Below are 21,865 nucleotides of genomic sequence, written 5' to 3'. Positions count from 1 at the left end.
GGAACTCCACAGCGGCCACAGGTGGTTCCTCCCGTGGGTTGTCCCCATTTTGTAGACCCAAGAAACCAGACACCTAGAGGTTAAGGAATGTGCCCAAGGCTGCGCAGTCACCAAAAGGCCCGGCCTGGATCTGAACCCGGGCAGTCAGCTTCCAGAGCCCACGTAGGAACCCTCAAGGGAGCCTGTGCAGAAAGAACTCAGACCTGGAGTCAAGATGCCCACCTGGCGAGATGCCCAGGCAGCCGCCCATCTCTCTGCCCCATTTACTTAGCTTGTGAAATGGAGCGTGTCATCAAGCTTGCCTTCCTCCTCCCTCGACACACGTACACATGCACACACACACACACACGCACGCGCACACACCCCCACGGTGACCGCCAAACAAGATGCAGAGAGGCAGGGGGTGTTAAGGAGGGGGTGCAGGGTGGTGGCACGGGCTGGGGTGGGGGAGCACATTGCTGGTCACAGGGGGCTGAGACTAGCTCAGAATGGGGTGGGGGGGAGGGGGCTGTTGTTTGTAGGACCCTCCTTTTTCTAGGCTGAAAGGCTCCGAGAGAGCCCCCAAGACCCCCAAACTCCATTCCCCGCCTTGTCCCCCAGGATGTGTAGAGATAAAAGTTCTGCCAACTGTGCCCACCCCCACCCCCCATCCAGGAGCCCCAGATAAGATCTTAGCCCGTGATGATGCAATTTACAGCAACCTCGCTGAGGCGGGGGCCCGATGAAGAAGGGGAGGGTGGGAGGGGGGTGTCATTTCATTTGGCAAAGTCACACCAAGCAGCGGGAGGGAAGGGCGGGCCTAGGCTGGAAGCCAGAGGGCTAAACGAAATCAAACACTAATGACAGCCATCTGGAAAATGGGATTCCTCATCCCGACCTCATAGGTGGGGAGAATGCAGTGAGTTCATACTCGTGACTCCTTCAGCACAACGTGCCTGGCGCCGAGCGCGCGCTCAGCCGAGGGGGACCGCTGCGGTCACCGTGTTACTACACACTTGGGTATCCACCAGCTAAAGCGATCCCTTCCATTTGAGACACTGGCCTACGCCCCAGGGGATACCCCGAGGATGCTTAAGACAGTGTGGTTTGCCAGCCTGGTGGGGGGGGGGGTGTTGATAGTCTTACAAAAGGGGCGCAGTCTTTGGAACTTGCCAAGAAAGTCTTCCCCGTTTCGACTCCCAAGCGCCTTCCCCCGGGGCGTGAGCGCGCCCCCCGCAGGCGGTCTCCGGGAAAGCCTCGCCGGGGAGCCCCGGAGCGAAGGCCCCCCAAGCCCTCTCTCCCGCCCGCCCCGCCGGCCACCCTCGGGGGCGAGGCAGCCCGGCGCGTGGGAGGGGACGGCGCGCCATTGGCTTGTGCGCGGAACCGAGAGGAGGGACCAGCGCTGGCCGCCAGACTCAGGCAAAGCGCGGCCGCGCAGGGCTCCGCGCGCAGTCCAGCCCGGCCCTGCCCTGCCCGCGCGGGCGGCGCGATGTGAGGCGCCGAGGCCCCCGCGTCCCCGCGCCCGCCAGCTCCGCGCAGCGCCGGCGCCAGCATGCGCTAGCAACGTAAGTTCTGCTCCCCGCCGCCGCGCCCAGCCTCGCACTTTCCCCTCCCGCCGCCGGCCGGTGCCTGCGCAGCGCAGCGCAGCCCAGCGGGCTCCTGCGGCCCAGGGACCGCTGGGGACAGCGAGGATGCCCGGCGCGCAAGCCGGGCGCCCCAGGACCGCTTGGCACCGGCGCGTCCTGCCGGGACCCCAGGGGTCTCCTCCGCGGCTCTCCAAGGCGGCGTCCCGCAGGCCCTTGTGTTCCTCTGCTTCGCGCTCTCCGCTCGCTGCCCATCCCTCTGACTCGGTTTCCCTCTCGCCCCCGGCCTCCGTGCTCCGCCGTCTCCTCCCTCCTGGGCTGTTTATATCGCCCTCGGCCTCCCTTTCTCGGGCTCGCGCTCTCTGCTTCGGAGGAAGAGAGAAACAGCGAAAAGCAGTTTCTTTCTCCTTGGGGTCCGACTCGGTCCCCGCGCTCGGTTCTCTGTCCCTTCCTCCCTCCATCGCTCCCCTCCGCCCGCCTTCCTTTGTTCCCGGGTGCAAGGAGTGCGCGGCACAAACTTGCGAGTCCGCGTCCTTCTCTCTTCGCCCCCGCAGGGCCGTGGACCGAGGCGGCGGAGTTCCCGCTGCCCACAAGTCGGGCTCGACCTTCTGGTTCGGGGGGCCGTGGGCGGGAGCATCCGGGGCGCCCCACAGCCCGGAGCTCCCGGCCTGGGGTCCCCAGCCCTCAGGCCCGGGTCTCAGAAAGTGGATGAGAGTCTGGAGCTGGGAGATAAAGGACACATTGGAGGGGGAGGAGCGAGACTGGGAGAGACCCCAGGCTCCAGGCTTCGGGGTGTGGGGCGAGGCAGAAATCGACGCCGCGCCAAGCCCCCGTTGTTGGGAGGGGCGAGGAGGGGAAGCGCAGGTGGAGACAGACGCCCCCTGGTCTCCCGTAAGTCGCGCCCTTAGCAGGAAGGGGGCGGTGTGGGCCATTGGCCTGGCGCTGGGTGGGCTGGGGCCCCCTGCCGTGGGCAGAACAGTCACACCCACTCCTGGGGGTCTGCAAAGGAATGGCCAGAACGCCGCGCCCAGCCCCCGCGCGCCCCCCAGGGTCCGGCGCTCCACCCTCCCCTGCCCCCACCCCTTCCGGGGCTCCCGCCGCCTCCTGGCGGCCGTGGGGGAGCGGGTTTTTCCGCGGGGGCGACGGAGGCGGGGGCTGAAAATCCCCAGGTTCCTCCGAAGCCCAGCGCGGTCGGCCAAGGCCGCCCCAGCGCCCCGCGCTTCCTGGCTGATTTCCTGCAGACCAACTTCTCCCGGGGGGGGGGGGGGGCCGGCCTGCGGGGAGAGGGCCCCGGGGGGCAGGGATGGCCACCCCGGCTGCGCGGCTCCCTGGATCTCCACCCCTGGCTGCCTGTGCAGAGGGGACCACGACCCTCTCTTCCTGCAGCCCGCGGATACCAGGGACACCGGGTGGGGCGGGAGGAATTGTTGGAGGGCCAGGAGGGCGCGCTGTCCGTTCCTTAGCCGAAGCCCCACTCTCAGCCCACCGGGAGGAAAGATTTCTCTTCTTGGGTTGTTAGGGAATAAGACACGGCGCAATCCGCCGGCTTCTGTTACCCCATCTGAGAAATGGGCCGTCTGGTCCCTGAGGTCCCCTCTGGCCCCGGTGTCCCGGGAGCCAGCTGTCCTCGCTTCCCCTTCTGCCTGCACACGCTGCCTGCTCCATCGTCCTTCCAAATCTGGAGTGGCGGGCTGAGGCTCAGAGCCCCGGGGCCACCTGTGGCGGGTGACACCTGCGGGACCCACAGCTCAGGCCTGTTCTCGGCCGGGCCCCGCCCCCAGCCCCCCCCCCCCACCCCCGCAGAGTCTCCAACCACACTCCGCTGTCTCCCTTCCCCCGAGGTCTTATGGCAGCGCCCCCTCTGCTGGAGCAACAGTCTGCCCCTCCAGAGAGGGAGTAGGGGGCACTGTAATTAACAATGGCCCCTGATGTGCACACACTTCTGGACTGTTCTTTACTTTTACTTATTGGACAAAATGTTTGTGAGCTCTGTGCCAAAAACGATTGCGTGCAGAATGCCAGGCACAGTTCCAGGCCCTGGGAGACAGGTGTGAACAAAATAAAGATGCTTGCCCTCATGGAGCTGACGCTTAAAGGGGAGTGGCAGTTAACTAAGGAAAGAAAGAAGCAAATTATATGGCCTATTGGGAAGTGAGGTGGAAAAGTTGAGTGTTGAGGTTGGGGAAGGTGGGATTGCCATTTTCAATAGGGTGGTCAAGGAGGCCTCTTGGAGGAGGTGACTTTTGAGCTAAAGCTTGGAAGGAGTGAGCTGTGAGGATGGCTTGGGAAGTAAAGATCCTGCAGAGAACAGCCTGTTCAAAGGCCCTGAGGCAGGAATGTGCCTCTTGTATTTGAGGAACAACAAGGAGCCAGCGCAGCTGGAGTGGAGTGAGGGGGTGGGGAAGAGAAGGGAAGCCCCCCCGTTTCACAGATGAGGGAAGTGATGCTCAGAAACAGCATACAAATCACCCCCAGACAGGCAGCCCAGGAGCGGCAGCTGCAGGGCGGGGTGCCTGCTGGTCTGAGTCCTGGCCCATAATACTTTCCCTTCTTCCTGCATCTCAACCAACCTTCGCAGCCCGGGTGGTGCCCTCCCAGGGCCAGGTCTGGCCAAGTGCGGGGACGTGGAGGGGAGCCACCTAGTACCCTGAGGGGTTCCGTACCTGCAGCCTGTTGCCAGCCCCTCCCCACGGTCTCCCAGCACCGCTGGAGCCAGTGCCCTGGGGCCAGCATCTTCCCATGACCCACGGGGACCCTGTTCTCTCTCTTCCCATTTCCTCCCCGTGGTCACCCTCTTCCCCACTCTGTATCTGCGTGGAGCCCCCGCGGGCCCTGGAAGGGGACCTGCTCTGAAGCTGATATGGTCAAGGGGGAAACTGAGGCAAAGAAGTTGAGTGTCCTAATCTGAAAATAGCAACAACGTTGTTAGTACGTGTTTGCTGCACAACAGCTCCCATTCTGGGTGTTTGTGGTGGGAGGTAGGTGTCATTATCACCCCCATTTAACAGATGAGGAGACCAAGACCCTGGCTGAAGGCCACGCAGCTAATAAGTGGCAGCGTCCAGATTTAAGCACAGGCCTTTGGAGTCATGACCCCACTCCTTTAACCACTAAGGCAGAGCCCCAAACCCCCAGGAGACGGGTGGCCCTGGACCGTGGTCCTGGCTCATGGGGGTCGGGGACAAGTACAGGGACTCTTCTCCTGTGTCGCTCGTCCCCCAGAGGGCAGATCACCGCTTGCTTCTGAAAAAGTTGGCTCAAAACGGTGGAGCATCCTTCAAGGAGACTCCCGTCCCGCCCGCCTCTCCTCCTACAAGTTCCTGGGCAGCTGGGGAGTTGGGAGGGGTGGGAGGGGAGAGGGATGTGTCCGGGGCCTTCTCACAAGACCTCGGGCCCCATGGGACGCGGAAGCACCAGCCGCCGTTGAGGGCCCTCATGTGGTTGCTGGGCATGCGCGAGGCTGGCCTGCCCCTGAGCTGAAAAGGACAGGAGTTCTCCACATGCCTTTGTGAGCGACACTGGGGACAGGAAGACCCTCCCGGTGACTTCTGAGTGGTGATGGATGGCCGGCCGGCGGAGGGCTGGGCCCCCTGCACACAGCAGCAGCTTCAGAGCGCTGGGGGAGCCCCCGGGATGTGCCTCCTTCCTGCCCTCTGCCCTGCCCTCTCATCCTCCAACGCCATAGGGAATGTTTGCTTTTGGTCCTTGAACCGTTGGAGACGTTTGTATGAAAATCTGGGCTTTCCTCCACCTTTCTGGAAATCAGGCACCTTCAAAAGAGAACAAGTGGAGAGACAGGAGGGAGGTGTGGGTCCCTGGGGACAGTGACAGGCGCTGGGACTGGGGGCGGGGCAGCTGGAGCTCGGGCCTTGCTTGCTGGAGTGTGGAAGCCAAATCACGAGTATTGCAGCCAGGCGGGTTCCTAGAGACCACACTCCCATTTTGTAGATGGGGAAACTGAGTCCCAAGGTCAGGCCCCGGCTTACCCACCATGGCAGAGTCTGCTGGTGGCCTCAGCTGTCCTGTCCCCCAGCCCAGTGACGCAGGGCTCACCCACCACCCTTCCAGCTTCTGTGCAAATCCTTTGCTACCGGCGGCTGCCCTGGGCCTGGGGGGTCTTGGAAACGGGCGTGGAATCTCTTTCTTGATCACAGAGCTTCGTCGTGGGGGCTGGGTTTGTTGTCCTTGCAGGATTTGCACCGTGCTCGCTCCTCTACCCTGCCAGCTCTGCCCTCTGTCACCCTCGCCCTGTGCGGCAGCATCGACGCAGAGCCGCTGGGCAGTGGTGCTGGACGGAGGGATGGGGGAATGCAGCCCCGCCCCCGGCTGGCTCTCTGAGGCCCAGCCTTCAGGATAGATACAGGATAGTTACGCTGTCAGGGGACACCCTGCAGGGAAGCCTTGCCACGTGGCAGCCTCACCTCGGCTTCCCCACTCACCCCGTGGGCCCCGAGACGCCCCCTAAAACCTGCACCCCGGAGGCCACCCTGATGATGTCAGTAGTGCAACCGATCCATCCAGGGTCCTCTGTGTCCTGTGACTTCCTCGTCTGGCTCCAACCCTCCCAACAGCCTACTGAGTCAGACGTGGTCACCCCACTTCCAGGGAAGGAATGGAGGCTCCCCGGAGGGAATCTGTCCAAGGCCCGGGGCTAGCGATGCACAGCCGAGATTTGAACGCAGGTCCCTTCCTCCCCAAGCATCCATTACGGCCCTGGAGACGTGAGATCGGCTCTGCTCCAGGGCCCCAGTGGTGGGTTCTGGCTGCACGTCTTGAGACCCCATCTTGCCCATGTGGGTGAGGGGCTGGCCCAGGGAGGGACGACAGGGTGGACGGTGGAGGGCCCCCCTTGCTGGAGCTCTGGCCAGCCACCCCATCTCTCTCTGCCAGCCCCGCTCCTGTGTGGCCCTGCCCCAGCCCCGTTTCCAGCTATTTTGCACCAATGTGATAACAGAACAATGGGTCTCGCCTTAGCCCGAGGCCCCGCAGGAGCCCAGGGAGGAATGTAGATGCTGGCCACCCGCCAGGGGCTTTCAAGAGGAGACCGATGGGGAACGTGGCTTAGAGCTTGGTTCTTCTTGGAGGTCAGGCTCACCCAGCACTGCCCCCCCCAACACACACCCCAACTGCTCTGGGGACATCCGTTAAAGCATAGTGAGTTGGTGTGAATTTCAGCTCTGTCACTCACTCCAAGAGACCCTTGAATACGTCATCTGGGCCTTGGTTTCTTTGTCTGTAAGATGCGGCGGACAATACAGCCCTTCTCATAGCGTTGTCCTGGGGACTCCAGGGAACCCCTGGTCTGCAAGGCCTGGCCCACCTCCAGCCCTCACCAGCTGGGGAGGGACAGTGTGCTGCCCCCTCAGAGCCCTGTTGGAGAAGGAAGAGCTTCTTGGCTGGGATGCTCGGCCGCAGTGACGTCCCCCTGAGTCACCCGGCGGCCGGCAGCTGGTGGGTGTTCTGGGCCCCAGGCCCCTTCCTCCCCCCATCCCTCCCGGTCAGGTTCCTAAGCAGCCCTCATGGGCACGGTCTCCGTGAAGGGGACAACGCTGCAGTCCATGCGTTTCTATGGAAACCAGCCTTCCTGGGAAGACAAGGGGGGGGTGCGGGTTGGGAGAAGTCCTGAGGACCAGCATGGGAATGATGTCCCGGCCCCGTGCCCCGTTAACGTTACTCGCTGCTGTCCTGAGGGAGCCCGGAAAGGGTGCCAGCCCCTCCGATGCCTCCCTGCGCGGTGAGGGAGGAAGCTGGGAAGAGGGAGTAGTGGGGTTTCACACAGGAGGAGGTGGAGGCTCAGAGAGGGCAAGTAACTTTCCTGAGGTCACAGAACAGTTGAGACAAAGCACTGGGGTTTGAGCCCAAGTTTGCGCAGTCGTTAAGTACTCGCCCCCCCACTCTGTCATCCTCCCCTGACACTTGTCCCCCGATGAGCCCGCCCTTCCTGGCCTCCTGCCCTCTCTGGGGGCTTTGCTTGGTCTCTACCCCATCACGGCCCCTCTGTCTTGCTGCCGCTGGGAGCTCTGTGGCGATGTTCCCTCCTGGCCTCAGATGTCACTGGACATGAGGAAGGGGGAGGGGCTGCAGGTACCCGGACCACGGCCAGCAGGCGGCGTCTCAAGCCCTCCCCCCACTCAGTAATTGGTCACCAACACTGGTAGAGCTCCTCCTGGGCCAGGAGCCATCCCAGGCCCCGTGGACAAATCCACAGACCCCTGCCCGGTGGCGCTTGTCTTCTCATGATGGCTGCAGCTTTCTGAGACAGGGGGGTGACATCTCGCCCAGCCCTCCAGCCTCCACATCTCCTGGGCACTCCAGAGGCTGGGCCTTCCGCCCAGAGCATCTGCACCCACTCTCCTAGGGTCTCCAGCCCTCACCACCCGCTCGCCCAGGGCCACCTGGCCAGGAGGGGTGTCCAAATTCCAACCCAGCCCAGCCTGACTGCACAGCCTCTTGCCTGCCCCCCTCGGCCACCAGCTGGGCCCTGCCACGCAGAGCTGGGGGTGAGCCTGAGCGTGCTGGGTGGCCTTGGGGAGCCCTCCTTCCCTCAGCCCAGCGGTCGCTCATTTGCCCGTGTGCATGCCGTGCCCGCTGTGTGCCGAGGCCCAGTGGGGGGACTCTTGGGGGCACAGTCAGCCCTGCCTTCAGATTGGTGGTCTCAGGGAGCCCAGTGCCCATGATGTGACCAGGAGGATGGGCTGGAAGTGGCCAGTGGTCCACACGGAGACCCTCGAGAGTCCAGGGGAGGGAGGGCGCCGTGCCGGGGAAGGCCCCCCCGAGGAGGGGCTGTGCAAAGACCCGACTTGACCAGGAGCATGGAGGTGGGGGAGCGGAGAGCAGGGCGTCAGGGCGTTAAAAGGACAGCGGTCTGCCAGCTTTCCTGAGAACTGAGGTCAGAGAGCTGGCCAGGGCAGAATGCAGAGGGTCGTGAGCTCAGGGGCTGGGGGGCTGCAAGCCACTGTCCCTTCTCCCTGCTTGGCAGGTCCACCCAGGAGAGTCTGGGGGTGGAGGGCAGCCTCCTGCCCAGCTCTCCCCCACCCTTGGGCAGCCTGGCACCTGGGACGCCCTGGGGGTCCTTCGGAAGGCAGCCCTGCAGGCAGGCCTTTTGCATTGTGCACAGCTGAATGGAAAAAGGGGACAGAGGGCATACCCCAGGGGCCAGGGAGGGGCATGGCGGGAAGTGCCCTCTGTACTCACGCAGTGGGGCCAGGCCTCAAAGACACTCCTGGAGTGGCCTCGAAGCGGGGAGAGTTCAAGGGCAGACTGGAGGGGTGGGGCCCACCTCGGGGCTGGCCTGTGTCTGGGAGCATCGCGGCTGCCTGTCCGCCCTCCCCAGGGTGGAGAAGGGACTCCGCGCCCGGAGCAGCTAATGTGCTGAGGCAGGTGCGGGGGAACCTACTCTCTGGAGCTCAAGTTCAAGATCGTCCTCTCCCTGGGCGGCCACAGGCCCTTGTCAGTGGTGCACTCCTGGCTGCGGCTGGCCCCTGGCGGCGGCCACAGTGGGTCCCACCAGCTCTGAACTTGATGGCAGTGCCTGTGGGTTAAGCTTGTCCCACTGAAGGGTGATGTGGGATGTCCAGTGGGGCCAGGACACCGCAGTCCCCTTCTGCCCCCAGCCCCAGCAGCCTGGCACTGCCACGCCCGCAGCCTTTGCTTTGCGGGTTCAGGCCTGTGGCGCGGAGGGGGTCACTGTGTGTGCTGGTGCGGAGGGTCGTCGGCAGAGGAAGGCAACTGACCCTACGAGCCGGGGTCACGGACAGCCCAGGCGGACGCTGACTGAGTGCTTCTCCTGACCCCTCCCTGGCCCCCACCCCTGGAGCCACTGCTACGTGAACGGCGTGGGGAGGGTGTGAGTTTCTGTGTCTATGTGCCACCTCAATCCAGCCCTTTCCATGGCCAGGCCCTACCTCACACAGGCATGGAGATGTGTGTCCTCAGCCTCCCTGTGAGGCAGGACCCTTTATTTCCCAACTACAAATGGGGAGACTGAGGCACAGAGAGATTCAGTGAGCTGCCTACAGGCGCACAGCTAAGAAGTGGTGGATCCAGGGTTTGAACCCAGAGAGTGTGGCTTCAGCTGTTCAGCTCCCAACCGTTGGCCTTCTGGCTGTGGCAGGTCGCTGGCCCTTTTAAAGCGCTTCCTGTCCATTCTTTCGTTTCTCCTTAGACCAGCCTTAGGGGGAGAGGAAGGGCTGGTGTTCCCGTTTCACGGATGCTCAGAGGAGGAGTGACTTCTCTGATCGATGGCTGACAGGTCAGCGCCCCGTCCGCCCAGGCTGTGAGCGACGTGCCTGAGTCACACAGCCCGGAAGGACGGAGTCAGGCAGCACGGCCGGCCCGGGCGAGAAGGGTTAGAGAGCCAGGGGGTCCCATCTGAGGGGCTCATGGGAGGTCTGCCCATCCCTGGAGCCAGCAAGGACACGAGGAACGGGTCCGCTCATGTGCTGCGGGCGGTGCCCGCGGTTGGCGGCTCTGGCACACAGTAGGGCACTTTGTCCCCCAGTCAAAGGCCGATTTCCCATCTAACTCAGTATTCTTCCACTCCCGCTGTTCCCTTCAAGAAATGAAAGCTTACAGTCACACAAAAACCTGTACGCAGGTGTTTCCAGCAGCTCTGTTCATAGTCATCAAAATCCAGAAACGACCCAGATGTCCCCCTGTGAGTGGCGGGCTAACCCGGGCCGTCCCTCCGTGGAATGGGCTGTGCCACTAAGGGGAGTGGGCCGTCGATGGCGCACGACAGCTGGGGCGATCTCGAAGGTGTGGTGCTGAGTGAGAGAAGCCGGTCCTGAAAGTCATTCCCGTGTGATTCCACTCACTGAACGTTTGAAACAGCAGGCGTAAGCCTAGTGGCACGCGACAGGTCAGCGGTTGCCGTGAAGGGAGCGTGTGCCGGGGACCGCATGAGGTGGTTTGGGGCCATGCGCCTGCCCTGTGTCCTCATTTGGAGATGCTCTGTGTGCTAAAATTCATATAACCGTACAGCAAAAAAAGGTCCGTTTGGCTGTGTGTAGATTAAAGATGGAAGGCCGGGGGGAGGCAGAAGGGGAGGGGCGCCGGCCGGGCTGCCCCAGGGGCTTCCTGTGCGGAGGGGCGGGGGAGGGGGGGCCCCTGAGCTGTGTGGCTCTCGTGGGTGGGCAGCCTCGAGCCAGCCCACCTGGCAGCGGAAGGGCCAGAGGCTGATCATAGCTTCGCTCTGGATTCACAAGGAGGTCGTGGAAGTGGCTGAGATGCTGTGACGGTGCCCGGGGCCCAAGGAGCAGCGTGGTGACCCTGGCTTTCCCCGGGGGGGGGTCCAGATGCCTCCAGCCCACTGGCACTGGGCATTGGAACTGGCTTCCTGGTCACCGTTGGCCACCTCCCGTGTCCCCGGGCGGGCGTGGGAGGAGAAAGCTTTGCTGCCCCCATTTTACGGATGGGGATGGGGCTGGGGCATCGGCCCCGTGAAGACCCACATACCCGCTTTTGCTGCCATTTCCACACTCCAGCTGGCGGCAGCCCACCTGGTTTATGCAAGTCTGGAGCCAAGTTGACGTGAAGCCACAGGGCCGTCTCTGCTCTCATGTTGGTTTGCTGGCTGCTTTCTTCTGTTTGAAGATGCTGGGAGGCTGGAGGACCAGAGGGGACCTGGGGACATTCCAGCCTCTGGCAGCCCTGGCTGGGGCTCACGCCTGGGGTCACATGGCTAAGACCCAGTCCCAGGCCTGGTCAGGGAGGTCCACAAACCCAGCTCAGGTCCCCTCTGGGCCGTGTCTGTGAATGGGGGTGTCTTCCTGCCCTGCCAGAGGGTGGCCGCGGGTGGCAGTGGGATGCTGGAAGAGGGGAGGCCCCCAGCGCTGGCGGGCACGCACTGGGAGGGGTACTAGTGCTTCCCCCGTCTCTGTGGAGCCCCCCTGAGCTCGGTTTCCTCATCTGTGGAATGGGCGTAGAGTCCCCATCTGGCAGGGCGGCTGTGGGGGAGGAGCCCGGTGCCCCCGGTGGCTCCCACAGCCTTTCCCTCACTGTGGGCTCCACTCCCCGTCCTCCACGCAGGTCTCTGCTGACCGAAGGCGAGGACCGGCCCGCTCCTCATCTCTGCGTCTCCGTCGCCCGGCCCAGTGCCTGCACACAGTAGGTCGCCAGACCGGGCCCGAGGTGGGGTTGGGGGCTGTGGGGATTGGGGGCAGACACGGGGGGTGGTGGTGATGCCAATGGCAGGGAGGGGACGAGGCCTGGAACAGAACCCCTGCCAGCACTCCTGGCCCTCCTTCCCCTGGCTCAGCTGGGTCCCAGGGCCACCTCCTCCCCTTCTGTCGGCACCGGCAGGTTCAAAGGAGGTTGTCTGGGAGATACGAGGGAGGGAGGGTGTCCTGGGCAGCCGGGTTGGTCTGGGCTGCAGGGCAGTGGGGGGCTTGGACCCACACAGACTCAGGACCCCCCGCCCCAGGTGTCGTCAGGTCCTCCCCTCTTCTGAACCCTGCCTTCCTCTTTACTCCATCCCCGGGAACCTTTGGGTGGGGTCTCCATCTACCCGAATGCCTGGTGCTGGGCCCACACCCTCCTCCAGGGCCGTCTCTGAGCTCCTTCCAGCCTGCTCACCTGGGCTGTGCCATGTCCACTTGGGCCAGATGGGCTGGCAGAGCTGGACGGGCCTTGGGAGCATCTGCTCCAACCCATTTTACAGATGAGGAAGCTGAGGCCAGAGAGGGTAGGGATTGCCCCTGTGGTCACACAGCACATGCTTAGGGAGCCAGCCCTGGGTCTGGGCCCTCAGGCACCTGTGTCCCACTTGCTGGCTGCCCCCTGAGGCCTGGAAGCTGGGCAGGACCAGTGGCCTGAGGCCGGTGTCTCCCCTCTCAGCCCTCCCGCAGACACAGGTCTCCCAGACAAGATGGCGGCCAAGCAGCCTCCCCCTCTCATGAAGAAGCACAGCCAGACGGATCTCGTGAGCCGTCTGAAGACCCGCAAGATCCTCGGCGTGGGTGGGGAGGACGACGACGGGGAGGTCCACCGCTCCAAGGTGGGTGCAGAGGGCACCTGGAGCCAGCCACGCCTGCAGTCCGCCCTGAGCACCAGGGTGGCGAGAAGAGCAGCTGGGGCCCACGTAGCTGCAGGAAGCCCAGGACGTGGCACATTTTTCTGGAAACTTAACAGAGACGCCAGGGGACTAATAACAAAAATGAAAGCCGATCGTTAGAGTGGATGGAGGGCGTGTTATGTGTGCAGTGTCCCATGACTGCTTGATAAGCGTTACTGAACCTGCTTCTAGCCCTGGGAGATGTGGACAGAGTTATTAACCCATTTTACAGATGAGGAAACTGAGGCTCAGAGAGCTTCAGGCCTTGCCCGAGGCCACACCAGTAAGGCAGAGCCAGGCCTCAGGCAGACCCCTGAGCCGTCATTCTCAGCCGCTGTGCTTTCAGTTTCCCTTAAGCCCTGGTGTCAGGGAGGCAGACAGGGGGTGACCCTCTGGCTAGGCAGAGGTCCCGGGTGGGGCCCCGGGCATGCCAGGGGTCTCGGGAGGGGCTGGGCGTGCTGGGAGCTGCCGTCTCTGTTGCCTCTGACCCCCGTGTATCCTCAGATCAGCCAGGTCTTGGGCAATGAAATCAAGTTTACTGTTCGCGAGCCTTTGGGGCTGAGGTGAGCCTGTCGGGAGCCTGGGGGCTGGGGGGTCATGGGAGGGGCTGCCTAGGACCCTGCCCACCGGCCTGTGTCCGCTTGACCTTGAGCCCATCCCCCCTCATTCTCTCCCCCGACACCGGCCATCCCTGGGCCCTCAGCTGGATGGGGAGGGACCCTGGGGCTTGGGGCGGCCGCGGGCCTGGCTCTGACCTGCGTCCCTGTGCCCCCAGGCTCTGGCAGTTCGTGTCTGCTGTGCTCTTCTCCGGCATTGCCATCATGGTGAGCCCGCCCCGCCGGCCCTGGCCCTGCGTCTGTCCCCCCTGCCCTGTCCCTGGGCCTCCCTGGGCCTCCTCCCACCCGCCGCCTGCCCGGAGCATCGCAGGTGCCATCGTCGGTGGTCCGGTCCCCGGCACCCCAGCCCTTCTGTCGCGGCATGAGGGGTGGGGCAGGCACGGTCCGGCCCAGCTTCTGGGGGAGGGACGGAGGACCAGGGGAGGTCTCAACAGTGACCCTCACCTGAAGCCCCCCCCCCCCCCCCGCCCGCGCCCGCAGGCCCTCGCCTTCCCCGACCAGCTCTATGATGCCGTCTTCGACGGGGCCCAGGTGACCAGCAAGACCCCCATCCGCCTCTACGGCGGCGCGCTCCTCAGTGAGTACTGCGCAGGCCTGGGGGGACGGGCAGCCGCGGGGGGCCGGGAGCCTCCCTCGTGCCGGGGCCCCTTCCCAGCCCCATCTGGCCGGCGAGCTGATCTCTGCCGGGTGTGTGCCGCCATCTTGTGGCCATGGGCGGAACGCACCCAGTGGACTGGGGCTCTGCCTTTGCTGTCTTTGGAGATAAGCATTTATGGAGCGCCTGCTGTGTACAGTGCACCACCTGGGCACTGGGATAGAGAGATGAATGAGACCCGGGCCCTGCCCTCCAGGGGCCTCACAGCCGAGAGGAGGAGGCAAAAGTCTTCCACCCTTGGGCCTCTCATTTGAACCCCTTCTGCGTCCTCTCCTCTGAGTCACACAGTGTTAGGAAGCCGATTACAGATTCTAAAACCTAGCACAGATGGTTTCCCTACCTCCCCTCCAAAACATTCTATGGCTCCCTATTACCTGCAGGGTAAAGTCTCAGCTCCACCTGGCAATCAAGGTCGTCTGTGGGGTGGATCCAGCCTGCCTTCCTAAATCCACCTCCCCCACATCCCACAGCGGGCCCTGCACCACAGCTGCACCGCGGGATGCCCAGTCCTGTTTCAGAAGGCCTCCGTGCCTTGGCACACGCAGTTTGCCCAGCCTTGTGCCCATGGCACTTCTGCTCAACCCTGGAAGGCCCACTGTAGTACCTCCGGGGCCGGGGGTGGGTGGTGAGGCTTGGGGCGGCTTGAAGCCCTTCACCCACGCGCGGAGGGCTGGAGTTACACGGTTACGGTTCGGTTTGTTGAAATAAAATGAGCACGAATCTGGAGCTCAGAGCCAGCAGACTCTGGGTAGGAGGTCGAGTCTAGGCTGGGGTTGGGACCGCTGAAAAATAGGGCCTAACGCCTCCCTGCGTGATTCCCGAATGGGCGGTTTCCCGTCTCTAGGAGTCCGTTTGGAAAGAAAAGGGGATGGAAGGACCAGGGGCCCACCCACTCGGTGGTCTCCCTCACTGCAGAATCCTGACCCATGTGATAGGGGCTCAGTCCTCCTCTTTTACAAATGAAAAGGCAGCCCCAGGCAGGGGCCGTGACTTGCCCAGTGTCCCGTGGCGCCTTGGAAATTAAATGAACTGCGAGGAGCTTATTGCTGAGGCTGCCAAGTCAGATCTGGCAGGAATGGGACCAGGGACGGATGGATGGCCGAGTTTTCGACTGAGGAATGTGAGTGGGCGCAGGAGACGTGGAAGTCGCGATCCTGGCTCCCTCGCCTTATAAGGCTACAGGGAGGAAGACCAGGCCCCTGGCCCTGCCGGAGGCGGTGGGGGGCAGGCGGCCCCGCCCCCAGTCCACGCTCTGTCCCCCGCCCCAGGCATCTCCCTGATCATGTGGAACGCGCTCTACACGGCGGAGAAGGTCATCATCCGGTGGACTCTGCTCACCGAAGCCTGCTACTTCGCGGTGCAGTTCTTGGGTGAGTCCTGAGGTCGCGGTGAGGGAGGGAGGCTGGGGGGCGGGCGCGTCAGGGCTGCTGGGCCCCCATCTGCCACGTCTTCCCACCTGGGTTTCCAGGAAGTGAGGAGCGCCGTCTGAGGGGGAGGGCCTCGTGTGGCTGGGTTCACCTGTGTGCCTGCACACCTGTGCTCCACATCTGGTGGGTACCTGTACCCTCCTGCCTACACACACGTGCATCGGCACAGCCTTGCACACGCGGTGCACTTGCAGCCTCCCGAACGTGCACATGCGCACATGTGTTCCAGCGCAGGCGTGACGGCACGCCCCTGTTTTGCTCATGTGCTTGCCCCGGACCCTGCCTCGTGGGGGCCGTCAGACATGTGTGGGGTCTGGTGAGGGGGCAGGTCCTGCCCGTCCCAGCCTGCAGGATCCCGGCTCAGGGCGGGGTCAGCATGGCATCGCGTGGTTGGGGGGAGCCCTCTGACCTCTGTCCCCTCCCGGCCTTTCTCCCGCAGTGGTCACTGCCACGCTGGCCGAGACGGGTCTTGTGTCCATGGGGATCTTGCTGCTCCTGGCCAGCCGCCTCCTCTTCGTTGCCATCAGCATTTACTACTATTACCAAGTCGGCCGAAAACCCAAGAAAGTCTAGCCACCGGCCAGCTGGGGCCCTGCTGGGCAGGGAGGCCCTGGCGCCTTCGTCTCTCTTCGGTTCCTGGCCGGCAGGAAGGACCCTGGGCTGCCCAGCCCTGCCCCCGGCAGGCGGGGGGGCCGCCCTCCTCTCTGGATGCTGGGATCTTCTGGGCTTGTAGGTTTTGGGGGGATGGGGCCTCTGCACCCCGTCCTTCACCACACAGTGACGCCCCCTTTTCCTGGGTCTCTTGGCCCCCTGGACAGACACCGACTGAAGAGTTTGAGCCACGGGGCATTGGGCTAGGGCGAGGCTCCCCGCCTCGGCCAGGAGGCCCTCCTTTCTTGGCAGGGAGGCTGTGGCCTGCCTCCCTGTCCTGCCCCCACAGTTCCCCCCCACCGAGTCTAGTGCCGGAGCTAGAAGCCCGGAACTGGGCTTCTGTCTGTGCTGGAAAAGCCAGGAACTTGACCCTGTCCCCCTGCACCTCACATGTGGGGGCCCCGCCACCTGCTGAGCACACACCCCGGCCCCTCCCACAGCCCAGCTGGGGCTGGCGGGTGGCGGGGCTGCCTCTGACTGCGCACTCCCCTTACAGCCTTTCTGCGAGCTGGGCCACATGCAGCCAGAGCCCTGTCCCCAGGCAGCCTGGCTACCACGGGCCTCCTGGGGCTTTGCTCTAGGCTCCCCTGGAGGCCCCTAGGAGCCCCCACCCCACAACGGCCTGGGTCTGGAGGCTGCCCGGGCTTCACCCACAGGCTGGCCCTGAGAGAGGGACACACAGATAACCCCAGATGGAGGCCACCTGAAAGGGATGGGGTTTGGGGTGAGGAAGAAAGAAAAGCAGTGGCATCTCCTTGTCTCTTGGTGTGTCCTCTGGGTCTGATGTCCGCCTGGCTCAGCCCCTCCCCACCCATGCCCCCTCCCCAGGCTACTGCCCCCTGGACCTCCGGCCTGGGCTGCCCCCCAGGCCTGGCGGACTAGGATTGAGTGCTCTTCAAACTCTGCGGGGAAAATACACGGAAACATTTCAGTAGGGCCCCCCCCCACGGCCCCAGTGCTCTGGACAAGGTGGCCGGCCCGCAGAGCTGAAGCCCATGCCTGCCCACAGCACCGTGTGCTCCCCATTAGTCCCCGCCCCCAGCGCTCTCCTTCCCTCTGGGACAAGAATGTGCCCACCAGGGATGGCAGCCCCCGGGTTCTGGGGACAGGGGTGGAGAGCCGCAGCCCAAGCCCGGACTCACTGCCCCTCTTGGGATAGAGTGTGTGTAGGGGGCAATGGATGGTCCTCAGGAGTGATGGACGGTCCTTAGGGGGTGATGGACGGTCCCCAGGGGTGATGGACGGTCATTAGGGGTGGTGGACAGCCCTGCCCTTAGGGGGCGATGGACACTCCCCAGGGGCAATGGACGGTCTTAGGGGGAGATGGACGGTCCTCAGGGGTGATGGATGGTCCTTAGGGGCGGCCCCGGTCTGGCTGCTGCCAGGTGGGCATCTGCCTGGGGACCTTCCTTGGCCCACACGGGGCCCCACACTGCCGTCCCCTGTGCCCAGCAGAGCGGTGGCACCACTGCAGCGCCACACCTGAGGGGAGGCCCCGCGGGAGGGAGCCTGGTCACAGACACAGGGCCGCTCTTCCCTGGCTTCCGTCTCTTGCCTCTGAAGTTTGTGTGTCTCCCCAGAACCCTGCCCCCCGCTGAGCCCTGGGCGGCCGGGATCCCATGGTCGCCTTTGGGAGGTGGTGTTGGTGGCCACTGGGCAGTGGCTGCGGGCCAAGGCCACGTCTTCCGTCTGACCGTGCCTTTTAAGGCCTGGCTAGTCCACAGTGGGTGATGGACGGTTTGTCCTCATGACCCCTGGGCGCGGGATAGATTCCCCTGGGAGGCAGGCAGGGGAGCGGGGGCACAGGCTTGGGATTCGGGCTCTGGGTTGGCATCTCTGAGGCTGAGCCGGCCAAGCTCCCTCCCTCAGCTGGGGGCAGGGGGGCGGGGTGGCAGTAAGGACCCGCTGGCATGGGAATGTCCGGGCTGTGGCACAGCAGTGCTGTGAATCCCATGCTGCTTGCTTAGACATGGGAGGGAGGGGGCCTGGCACACAGACACACGGCCCTGGGGTGGGGGTGGGGGCACATTAAGGCCAAGAGTCGTGGTTGGGGTGGGGGCAGTTACCAGGGGACAAGGACAAAGAACCCACCAATCTAGTGAGGAGGCCTGTGTGGGCCCAGCTCCCCATCCAAAAGGTTTGGGGGGATCCAGAAAACTTGCCACAGGGACCCAGGGCCGTCTTGCCAAGCTCCTGCCCCCCCAGCCCCTCCCCTCAAATCAAGACCACCTTTCTTCACGGTCACTATTTATTCTTCGTTCCTTTGTCTTTTTGTAAGAAACAGTCACAAAAACCAGTGCAAACCCATTGGTGTGGGCGTCCTGTTTTATATTACAAAAACTCCTTTCGATATATAATATAAAAAGGGGCTCACAGGAACACGGGATAAGTTAGCTCTGGCATCCACCGCGGGGAACGGGGACAGGGTTCAAAACAGACTTTCCAGACGGGACCCATGAGGAGGGGGGGGTGTGGGGGCCTCGGCTGGTTTGGGGGACCCTGTCTGAGCCCCTTAGGTGTAGACAGGAGAGGGGCCTGGGGGGCCGAGGAGGGGCCCCCGCCCCTAAGATGTACTCCCTTCTCTAAGGGGCACAGCTCTGGAGCAGGGTGGGGTGCGTGACCACGCAGGGCCTTCCCTGTCAGTGGGGTTGGAAGTCTTGGCAGAGAGGCATTGCACCCCTGCCCCCCAACCCCCCCCCCAACTGCCACCAGCACCTATTATGGGCTATATCTGGACCGGCCAAGCCAGATACGTGAGCCCGAGAGGCTTGTCTGATGGGGGCTGAGCTTTCTCCTTCCAGCCCCTAGGAAAGGGCTCCGGCAGCCAGCCCTGCAGACAGTTACCCGCCTGGACTGATGCTACAGGGAGCAGTGTCTGCCTGCTGTCCCTCCCCGGCCCCAGACCTGGTGGGAGGCTGGGGAGGTCCGTGGGACAGGCCCAGGGCTCGCTGGCACCTTTCTGGAAGGCCTTGGGGAGGGCAGTCTCACCTCCACCTGTGAACCACCTCAGCCCGGGGCTCCTCCATGGCCTGCGTCCCTCCCTCTTAGGGGGCCCGGGGGTGGGTGGGGTGGGAGAGACGGGGGAAGTGTGTGCTTCCAGATGCCAGGCTTTTCTTATGCTGAAGGCCCCAGGTCCTCCTGGGCGGTGGGCGACCAGATGGGCCTGGATACCGGGGACGCCTTGGCCTGGAGCCACACAGCTGCCCGACTTGACCCTGACCCCGCCCAGCTTGTTTTGTTCATTTTTTGGTCAACCTCAGACCAGCCATGGGCCTTGGCCAGGAAGCTGGAGCTAAGCGTGTGGGCGGGTCCAGACAGCAGGCCCTTCTCAGCCTGGGCGGGGGAACGGGCTGCAGGGCCCCCTGGGTCCCAGGGATGGCCAGTCGCTAGGGAGCTCATGGTGTCACAGAGTTGCCGGGACAGGCTGTTCCGGGGACCATCTGGAAAGATCCAGCTCAGAGACCTGGGAGCAGGGCCAGGGCCAGGACTGGTGGGGACAGCAGGGGTGCGGTGGGAGAGATGGGAGGAGGGCCACGGAGCTCTGGCTGCATCTCGGGGGGGGGGGGGCAGGGGGCTCCAGGCCCAGCTCTGTCTCCCAGTGGCTGGGAAGCAGAAGGGGAGGCTGGACGCTGGCCTGGGGCCTGAGACAGAAAGGGCTCTTCTTCCCAGACCCTGAAGAGGGACAGAGAAGGGGAGAGGGGAGCGGCACCAGGCTGCGCCCCCACTCCCACGTCTGTGGCAGACATTACTAGTCGGGATCACACTGTCCTCTCCCACTGAGGCCAGACTGTCCTTGGTGCAGCCTCCGGCGGCCACTCCTGACCGATGGGGGTCAAGGCATCCTGCCACCTGCTGCCAACACCGGGCTAGAATTGAGGCCAGCGCATGGGGGCTGAACTGTGGGTGCTGCGCGGGTGTGAATGCGTCTGTGGGGAGACCTGTCCCCGCCCGCGCCTGGAGGGAGCTCTCAGCAACGCGCCGTGGACGGGGAAGGGACAGGAGACCACGTCACGGCAGAAATGGCCATGACGTCCTGGAGTTCTTCAGCATGGAGACAAGGGGCCTTGGGGGTGGGGGGGAGACAATGGGTGGTTTGAACACTTCAGGAAGGAGAGCGAGCACGCGGGAGGCCACGGACAGAGCCACAGCAAAACCAACCTCTCTGTGTATTGAGGTGAAGCTAAAGTCAGAGCAGTCCAAAGGCAAAAGGCTGTCTTGGGAGGTAGTGAGCTCCCCGTCCCTGGAGGTGTGTAAGAAGAGGGTAGAGAAGTCTGGCAGGGATCTTGTGGAAGACATCCAAACCTCAAGGAGAGCCAGATGATCCTGGGGGCTCCTTCCAGCCCAGGAGCCAGGGAGCTGGTGGGGAACAGGAAGGGGATGGGCTGGGGGGGCGCGGTGGGCAGTGTGGCAAAGGGACTGTGGTGTGTGTCCGTGTGTGTGTTCCTGGGGGCTGAGAGGTGTGGGGAGGCGGGAGGGAGGGCAGGGGGGAAAAAAGTCCAGAATTTTCTTAGCTGTAGAGCTGGGAAGAGACGGCTCCTGGCCAGCCTGCCCTCTCTCTTCTGGGGAAACCAGGATGTGGAGGCCAGGGAGGGGGCGCGAGCAGCGGATCGGCGGGGACCGACAGAGCCCTGGAAGGCGTGACAGGCAGCCCGGCGATGACCAGGTCCTTGTTGAGAGTCATCATGCATGTGCTGCGTGACTGTGGATGAGAAACTGCCCCTCTCTGGGCCTTCCCGATTATTTGGCCCAACAGATGGGGAAGGCAAGGACCTCGCCAGCCGGGCCATCCTTGCATCCAGTGTCTGAAGCCCACTCTTGGCCCCAGCCCGAGGCAGGGACAGCACCATCCTCGGAGGACCAAAGACTGCACGTAGGTTCCGATCCTCAGGGACGTGGAGCCCGAATCTCCTTGCAGCCCCTGGGCTGTGGCGCCCTCTCTCCGAGGCTTCTGGTTGCCTAGATCATCACTTCCTCGGCACCAGGTCCTGAAGCTACGAGGAGGGGGCCCAGGCCCGGTCGCCGTCGGGCTGAGCGGAGGAGGGTCCTGGGCCGGGGCTCCTTTGCTCCCTAGGCCAGACTGCGCCCCGGGCTCAGGCGCCGGGCCCTGCGGGGAGCCCCTGGCAGCGCCTGGGCCGGCGGGGACATCAGGCTGTATTTTTGTCTTCATTTTGTATTGTTAAAAAAATAGCGATTTCCCTCCCCCTTCTCCTGCGCCCCCCGCCCCGTGGTCCCCCGTCCACCGGCCTGGAGGGCGGGGGTGGGGGCGGGCTCCCGGCTGGGCCGCTACTGGATGCCCCGGAAGAGGCACATGGCGAAGATCATGGCGAGAAGCTGCGGAGAGAGGAGGGGCTGGTCAGGTGGCCGCAGACCCACAGGGCCGCCCACCCCGGGGACAGGAGGGGCCGCCCATCACTCTCAGCATCTCCCACTGAGGGGATTCCTGACGCTGTCCCGCCGCGAGCCCCTCTCGCCAGCCCCTGGTCCCCTTGACGCAGTGTAGTCATGGCAAGAAGGGGGTTGGGACATGGGTTCAAATCCAGAGCTGCTGCTACTGCGGGCGGCACCACCGGCCGGACACTTCCCTTCTCTGGTGAGGAGGTATGGAGAGCTCGCCACCGTGTGCAGGGCACAGTTCTAAGTGCTTACCCACACACCTCTTCACAGACAGTGAGGGAGACACAGAGAGGTCAGGTAACCTGCCTAAGGTCACACAGCTTGGAGCGGGGGAGCAGGGTTTGAGTCCAGGCGTTCTGACCCAGAGTCCAGGCTCAGAACCTGCGCTTGCCTCTGCTAGCTCACAGGGAGGGGTGGGCTTGAAGGAGAAGGGGCCGCCTATGCTGTAACGAGGCCTCTTTTATAGGACGTGGTCAGTACGAAGTTTCCAGGATAACGGGCAAGGT

The 21,865-nt window shown here is 63.9% G+C and overlaps 2 protein-coding genes across 9 annotated transcripts in view; one reads left to right on the top strand and one right to left on the bottom strand.

Moving 5' to 3' along the window:
- Positions 1-1,210: 1,210 nt before the first annotated feature.
- Positions 1,211-18,272, top strand: TP53I11 (tumor protein p53 inducible protein 11). Of its 2 annotated transcripts, XM_070563831.1 has the most exons (8): positions 1,211-1,544; positions 11,592-11,669; positions 12,399-12,558; positions 13,120-13,178; positions 13,391-13,439; positions 13,713-13,809; positions 15,156-15,257; positions 15,754-18,272. In XM_070563831.1, the coding sequence occupies exons 3-8, from the start codon at positions 12,430-12,432 to the stop codon at positions 15,885-15,887; spliced, it is 570 nt and encodes a 189-aa protein (XP_070419932.1). In that variant the 5' UTR covers positions 1,211-1,544; positions 11,592-11,669; positions 12,399-12,429; the 3' UTR covers positions 15,888-18,272. The 2 variants fall into 2 exon arrangements, with proteins under 2 accessions (XP_070419932.1, XP_070419931.1); XM_070563830.1 differs by lacking the exon at positions 11,592-11,669 and having other exon boundaries at positions 1,378-1,544.
- The window catches only part of TSPAN18 (tetraspanin 18), a 170,896-nt gene continuing 167,226 nt past the window's right edge, over positions 18,196-21,865 (bottom strand). For all 7 annotated transcript variants that reach the window (XM_070563824.1, XM_070563827.1, XM_070563823.1 and 4 more), the window contains one exon: positions 18,196-21,296. In XM_070563824.1, coding sequence (XP_070419925.1) covers positions 21,249-21,296 — 48 coding nt within the window. In that variant the 3' untranslated portion in view covers positions 18,196-21,248. The remainder of the gene's footprint in view (positions 21,297-21,865) is intronic.

This window comes from Equus przewalskii, chromosome 11, assembly GCF_037783145.1.
Source record: "Equus przewalskii isolate Varuska chromosome 11, EquPr2, whole genome shotgun sequence".
Lineage (NCBI taxonomy): Eukaryota > Metazoa > Chordata > Mammalia > Perissodactyla > Equidae > Equus > Equus przewalskii.
The sequence above is the reverse complement of the archived record's forward strand: the minus strand, read 5'-3'. Positions and strand labels throughout refer to the sequence as shown.

Coding starts and splice junctions, on each gene's coding strand:
- TP53I11 (XM_070563831.1), top strand. CDS start 12,430: ATGGCGGCCAAGCAGCCTCCCCCTCTCATGAAGAAGCACAGCCAGACG. Junction 13,179..13,390: donor CGCGAGCCTTTGGGGCTGAG/GTGAGCCTGTCG, acceptor CTGTGCCCCCAG/GCTCTGGCAGTTCGTGTCTG. Junction 13,440..13,712: donor TCTCCGGCATTGCCATCATG/GTGAGCCCGCCC, acceptor CCGCGCCCGCAG/GCCCTCGCCTTCCCCGACCA.